General features: G+C 36.4%; 1 protein-coding gene across 1 annotated transcript in view; it reads right to left on the bottom strand.

The window, feature by feature from the left end:
• Positions 1–4,784, bottom strand: part of LOC106941006 (mucin-2-like) — a 6,898-nt gene extending 2,114 nt beyond the window's left edge. Inside the window, exons 1-13 of the mRNA XM_015023910.1 lie at positions 4,708–4,784; positions 4,249–4,504; positions 4,033–4,150; positions 3,596–3,686; positions 3,376–3,503; positions 3,071–3,287; positions 2,590–2,715; positions 2,396–2,510; positions 1,767–1,917; positions 1,558–1,665; positions 1,401–1,470; positions 1,164–1,301; positions 110–274 (exon numbers count right to left, since the gene is read on the bottom strand). Coding sequence (XP_014879396.1) covers positions 110–274; positions 1,164–1,301; positions 1,401–1,470; positions 1,558–1,665; positions 1,767–1,917; positions 2,396–2,510; positions 2,590–2,715; positions 3,071–3,287; positions 3,376–3,503; positions 3,596–3,686; positions 4,033–4,150; positions 4,249–4,504; positions 4,708–4,768 — 1,744 coding nt within the window. The 5' untranslated portion in view covers positions 4,769–4,784. The remainder of the gene's footprint in view (positions 1–109; positions 275–1,163; positions 1,302–1,400; positions 1,471–1,557; positions 1,666–1,766; positions 1,918–2,395; positions 2,511–2,589; positions 2,716–3,070; positions 3,288–3,375; positions 3,504–3,595; positions 3,687–4,032; positions 4,151–4,248; positions 4,505–4,707) is intronic.
• Between the last annotated feature and the right edge of the window lie 2,587 nt (positions 4,785–7,371).

Raw genomic sequence — 7,371 nt, forward strand, 5'->3', positions numbered from 1 at the left:
TATATATACTCATAAAGCAAAAGAAAAGCTTTACTGTTAAATAGAATAGTACAATGGTTTTCATTTGATTAAAAAAAACAAAAACAATTGTTAAATTTTTTCTTTTTACCAGTTTCCATGCTGATGGAACAGGGGCTATCAAGTTCTTTGCTTGCATCTGGGCATGTGTGGTCGGCCTTCCAAGAGTTACCAAAAGTTAATGCAGTTCCTTCTTGGCACCCTTGAGGAGTCTTCATATCATCATTCAAAGCCATGTTGTAGTTTCCACATAAACCTGAGAAACATGTTCAGAACAACAACTGCTTAGTCTCTGAAGTATCCAAACTGGGGGAAAATGTCTTTATTTTTTGTCTTGAACGTTTGATTCTTGAGGTTTTTCATGTGTTTCGGGTTGCATTACCTCTACTGTGAAATATATTTTATTAATTTCACAATAATTTTTCAAATAACATAGTTATGAATGTTAATTACTGTACTTGTTTTGTCTTATTTTAGCAGTGTAATAAATATACCATTTTATTAGTCTATATTTTTGACAGATTGACAAACAGATAAGGTACATTCTAGTTCACATATATTAATCTCAAGGCCCGGATCGTCATATCCAGTTTTTTTGCCACCAACGCTTTTGAAGTGGGACACATAAACGGAACCCTCAACATAACAGTAGTTTGCAAAAAATATAATTTTTTTTCACTCTAATCTGTTTTAATTTGCACTGCTAATTTACATCACTGTGAAAAGATGCTTGATATTATTACACCTGGAAAGAATGATAGTGGTACATCAAAAAAGGTGGAAACAATGAAGGAAGGAATGACAAAAGCAAGGAAAGAAGAAGAAAGCATAGAAGGACAGAGGAAATGAGACAAAGGAAGGATAGACCCAAGAAGGTAAGAAATGAAGTCGTAATAAAGATAGGACAGAGGCAGAAAAGGAAGAAGGAGCACAAGAAAAAAAATTATGAAAGAATAAAGTCTGCAAATATTTTTCAATCCTTCTATTTTTTCCATACATTCCCACAATCTTTAAACACTGAAATGAAATGCTACTCTTTCCCATGTAATTCCTAACTGCATAAGAACCCTGTGTGGTTCTGATTATCATATAGCATATGGTCTATAAAGGAAGTTGGCTAAATTAGAGGAAAACATAAAACTCACCACTTGTCTTTTCTTTGTAGCTGCTTTCCAGACTGATGTAGACTTGCATCACAGGAACACGCTGGATCTGAATTTGGAGGCCAAACTTGGCGTTGAGCAAGATATGAAAGGATGAAGCATGAAATATTCTGATGTCCCCTGTAAATAATGTCAGAAAAATCACCTGATGTTACACAAATAGAAAGTCCATTCCTGAAAAAAGGAGCTCAATTAAAGCTTGCTTCTCATCAGACCCACCTGAGTAATATGGCAAACTGATGTCCTCCATATTCTGTTGAACTTTTCCCTCAGATGTAAACATTAATACCTGTAGAAAGACAGAACCAATTATGAGTGATCTGTAGATATTAGTGTGAACTGAGAATATAAATACTAACATCTGTATTTTACTCACATTATCTGTGCCCAGATGGATTTTAAGAGCCTTTAGACAAATATCATTTTGTTTTTCTCCACATTGTCCCAAATGGGCCCGAATAGTAAAGTTTGGACTTACTCCATCCTAAAATATATAAAACGTTTGAGCACAAGTTGGTCAAAAATCTTCACTTTCATGTCTGGTTTGTATTATTTATCAACAATAAAAAATGACACACTATTTACCTTGCTCTCCACCTTGGCCAGGGTATAAATACAATTTCCATGAAAGGCATATGTTGTACCATCAAATGTTGTGAAATGTGAACCTTCCTCAACTGCACATGTAGCCGGTCTCTCGAAAGTCTCACACTCCCACTTCCCCTCTGAACAAGTACTGAAAAACACAAATCTGCATTACACTTATTTACATTTTCTAAGTAGACCAACACAAATCAGGAGATTATTGTGAAGTGGAAGAAAAATAACAGTTTAAAAATGTTGTACAAGTAGCAAAGCTACATAGTTTTCATAGAGCAAACTCTTCACATCATACTGAATCATGCTATGGGGAAACTTTTGTTTAGCATGGACAGAAAAAAATTAGACATCAGTCTCTTGATGTACCAAGCTAGAAACAGGTACAAGTGTAAAGTGAGCTGAGTACAACTTTACTTTTGAATATGTGATAAATTCTGTAAGTTTTCATCCATTTCAAAATTATGCAAGTTTGCCTTGGTTTATTGTATGAAATACCAATAAAATACATTAAGATTTATTGTTTTAATGTATGTTTTATGGAATTCTGCCAGCGCTGTAACAAAAAAGCTAAATTTACCACCAAGAAGACATTCGGTAGACATCTTGAAACATACCAGTTTGTTTTTTCGTGACGGTAAACCTCTCCAGAGTCGTAGATTCTGTCATGCTTGCACTGACACTCAGACCGAGGGATGCAGCCCCTCTCAGAAATATCATCAAACACCGTTCCTGAGAGAAAAACAGTTTCATTGTGTGAAGGTGAATTAACAATGACAAAATACACATTTTACATGTGAAGAGAACTAACCGGGAGGACAAAAGCAGCCGTCTGTTTTGTGGTCCTCACACACTAATCTGGTGTCCTGATGTGTGCAAGTATCCATGCAAGGAAAAGCACTTTCTTCATACCTCATGTTGTAGGGACACTGTTTACCTGTGATGATAGATGGGGCCATAAATAAAGAGCAGTAGTAAGAAGCATAGAAGCATTTAGGCAGAATATCATGCAGGAATTTTTTTTAAATAAAATTTGATGTCACTTCGGGCAAATTTGAATGCTATGCATAGATTTTTAATATATTTAACACTGTATAAAATATATGACAATCTGACGGGCTTTAACCTTTATAGCACTTAACCACAATTTTAAACAGAAACTGAGAAAGACTGAAATGACATTGTCATCCTTCGAAATGATAAACATTATCTTTTGTGGTTTGGTTCTGTAATATTTCTTCCTGTACTCGTTATTCTGTGAATTAGAATAAAGAGACAAACATGAATCATACCACAGAAATCAGGCCTCCTCCAGTTGGGTGGTTGTCCTCCTGCGTGCGAACACTGACGAGAAAACTCAGACATTGTGCTGCAGACACACAAGTCACTGGTACCGTTGTTACAGGCACACATGTCTACCACGCATGCCTGGATGAAAGCTTCAGCACTAATCAGGGCGGCGCATGAACTCCAGGAATCCCCATGAAATATTTGTTCACAGATGGTTTGCTGTAGTGAGAAAACAATTATGAAATTCAAAAAGTCACCATGTTATTACTTAACATTTTTAGTGGAAAACTGGGTGAGTTAAACTTACAAATGCTTTGCATGAATCTGACACGTTTGTCTTTGATTCATCATCTTCTACATGAGGGTCTTTGCATTCATCGTTTGGCAGATGGACTCTGTGTTTGATTCCAAACTCAGTGGGGGTCATTTTAAAACCTGATCATGCAGATGAAGTAAAGAACATTAAAGATGTGACTGATTTTATTTCATTTTCTAATACATTTTACACATTTCATTGAACTACAAACCCTTATCCATGAACTCATCATAGACAGGAACGCCGTTGTAATCTCCACAAAGGCCACAAGTTTGGTTCTGGTATCTGTTTGAAACTTCCACCTGAAGCACAAAACAGAGAGGATCATGTTTCACATTATTTTTCATCATTCATATCAGAAATAAAATGTCACTCTCTGTTCTTTCACAGTGCCTATAATGTCAAAAAGTTTTAAAAGTTACAGTTAAGTTAAAGTCCAACGTTTCCAACAATCCAAAAAGTTTTTTATCATCTCATAATTTCCTCTCAGCAGAGATTTACTGTATCTCCAATTGTTTCATCCAACAGGGAGAGCTAATGTATTTATTTTAAGCCGGACCTCTATACGTAATCAGTCAGTTGATGTGATTTATTGATTTGGAAAACAAAAATTGACTCAAAGGAAGGCAGAAACAAAAAGATGTATACCATGACTGCGTCTTCACGGTTCCACATGACTATAATGCCGACTTTGGTCGCTCGAAGCCTGATGTAAAATGTACTTTCTTCCACCTTTACTCCGCCACTGTAGTGCGGCAGAGTGACTCTGATAAAAGAGAATATAAGTTTGAAGATTTAAATGACAAACACAGTGTAAAATATCTTAATTGGGGTATAGTTGTTGCATGTGTGTCTTTTACTTACGGATTCTCGTTTTCAGCGACCTCAGTCTTGGTCAGGTTGAATGTGTTTTCAGAGATGGTGACCACAACATAACTTATTGTAATGTTTCCATCATTTTCTTCTCGTCTAATGTCCACAGAAAACTTATTCTCGGACTTGCGGCAGCCTTTGACCAGGTTGTACTCACACAGGCCAGGAAACTGGAACACATCACCATCAAAGGTCTTAAAGTGCTGCGTGCCCCAAGTGCTGCAGATGTTGTTGACATGGTTGTCAGCTAGAACGGTAAAACACACACACACACACACAAAAAGAAAACACGGTTATCTCTTTATGTCTACACATTAAGTTTTAAACTGTAATTATCTTTGGGAAAAAGAGATTTAAAATGCCAGAACTCATTGGACATGATTTACAAACAACATATAATGAATTTCAGAAACAGCCATGCAGTCAGATTTTAAAAGATGTCAGTCTTACCCAGTGCCTGGAGTTCAACAGCAAAACTGAGGAAACACAACCACACCACAGCCCACTTCATGCTTGCCACTGTGGGCTTGTTGTCTCAAAGCAGAGAATAGCGAGGCTGAAGCAGAGGCTCTTTTATATTAATATTGCCCATTGTTTTGATAACACCTTTTGATGACTACTGGTGAGATGCCAAGATGATAAATATTGTCAGTATGGTCATCTGATCTTATCACAAAGGCAGCATTGTCTTAATCAAACATCAAGCTCCTTGTCACTCATCTAGTCCAGAATTATGTTGACACAGTCTCCAGCAGAGCAAATAAGCCAAAAGTCTTTAATGATTTTTAAAATATTTTTGCTTCAGGTATTCAAAGTTTTTTGTAAACTTTAAACTTTAAAGGTAAACTTTCATTTATCTTTCTTCTATATAAGATCATTATTTTAGGTTTAGGCTACCTAAGTCTCACCTATGACACATTCATAATATATTCATAGGTGAGACTTGGAAACGATTCTTTAACAACAAAGAGTTGGTTCTTAGCAAAAAAGAATCTAGTAAAGACTTGAGTCAAGTCTTTACTAAATCCTTTTGTAGAAAAAAAAATCTGTTAAGTTCACAACAAACTTCAAAAACCTTGAATAAGTGGCGGGCAAGTACCTTCTTGGATGGACGGTATAAAGAAAGTAGAGCTGTTTGAACACTTCTACAGAATACGTAACCTTAGATGATAAATGTTGGTCAACAAAAGTATTAGTTGGAGTTTATAGAAATCACAAACTAAGCAGCACAAACAAAGGTACAGCTAATCTTCCTTTATACTAAACATGACCGTTGCATTTTCTTCTTTTTTTTTTATTAAAAATAATTGGACATTTCTACTAATTTTAAATCAACTGCATTTATTTTTAATAAAATTGAAACCACGACTCATGAGATTGTTTGAGTAAGTCACAAAAACATCCTTTGTGTCGTGTTGCTCAAATGAAATTAATTTGGCGCAGGATGTGGATGTAAACGTGGATCCGTGTGTGCTGCCATTCTCTGCCTGAAGTGAATCAAATCATTTCCAGACAACGGTGTGCAAGAGGTGTCGGTATCAATTGTTTGTTTAGAGGGAAAGACTTGACAGGAAAAGGACGCTCTGCAGTGAGCTGGCAGACAAGATGCGGGTCAGAAACGCGTTAAGATGCAGCCACGTGATGCAGCAATTACACCACCAACTATATTTTCAAAAGTAAATATGTTGAAGTACTAATAAAGCTGAGGATCATATTTGATAAAGGTTGGAGGTTCTAACAGTTTGAACTGTGAAGTTCTGCAACATTTGCACAAGCCGTGTTGTGAGTAAATTATGAAATCGCACAAAAAAGTTCTAATTCTGGTACTTTTAACTAACAAATTATATGTTTAAAACATTAAGAATAACATTTAAAAAATTCAAATCAGTGCATCTCATGCATTTTCAAATCAATCATCAAGAAGTTGTCAAAGCCAATATGTACAGTAGATAATGCATGGTTGTACTGCAGTACAGCGGATACAACTGCCACTAATACTGTCTACTGAATATTTACTTACTCATTGAATTACACAGCATAGCTTAAAAGTACATGCAAATGAGTAAATTAAAGTCATTACAAACTATCTCTTTAAGATGAATCATAGATCAAATAAGTTGGACCATCATTTTAAACATCATTTACTTTTTTTGTCATCATACCCCTGTGGACATACATCAGTCTCTCTTCATTAAAGATTAATTAATAGAGTAATTACTCTCCTACAAAATTATACCCATTCACTCTTTTCTGGGCAAAGTTCTCCTCCAACTCTACTCAAATTTTAATACTTGCAACTCAGAACTCAAGTGTGCAACCCGTTCTGTTTCCACATGGAGGGCATCAAATAAGAGAACTGTCCAGTCCGGCTGACTTTATTTGTGTCCCATCACCAAGCGAAAATACGAGACAAAAGTGAACGTTTTTTCAAGATGTGGATGCTCTTACATCTGTAAGGGGGTACCGTAGGGTACTGCGTGCTCCTAAAAGATTTAGCCGGGGTACGCAGTACCTGCAAGAGAGGGGAGCGACTGTCTGCTGTAAAAAAAAAAATCAACGGGTTCACTGTGCAGCCATGAGTGCGCCCACTAATCAGCCGTGACTGATTAGTTTTTCCAGAACAATCTAAAACATGACTTAATCAGTTAATAAATAACTTTTTTCCCATTTCATATTGTTTCTGAACTGTTCGTGCTTTGCTACAGCAGGGGCGCAATACGTCCTGAACGCCGCCAGGACGCTGAGACCAGCAAGTCCTCCTCTGACTGGCTTAAAATGTCCGAAACTTTATTTAAAAAAACATCAACAAAACGTGTTCAAATTAATGACCCAACAACAATAATAATCTCAGTGTTATTGTTTCAACAAGGTGTTGCACAATTCTGTGCGTTTCGGTTCCATTACCAAAATAACGAGCAGAGCAGGAGTTTAAAATGAACTAATCAACCACCGCTGTGTTCAGGGAGGCTTATTAATGATTGCAAAATAAATATCAAGCCTGCAAACCTAATATCGTAAAGGAATGAATGTTACCTTTTTAACGTAATCTCTGGTCGGCTTGTGGAGTGCAGGAGGTTGCCATGGCAACGGGTGTGCTTAAATGACAAAGAGAGA

Source organism: Poecilia latipinna, unplaced genomic scaffold (genome assembly GCF_001443285.1).
Source record: "Poecilia latipinna isolate Pla-1442-1.1 unplaced genomic scaffold, P_latipinna-1.0 Scaffold3451, whole genome shotgun sequence".
NCBI lineage: Eukaryota > Metazoa > Chordata > Actinopteri > Cyprinodontiformes > Poeciliidae > Poecilia > Poecilia latipinna.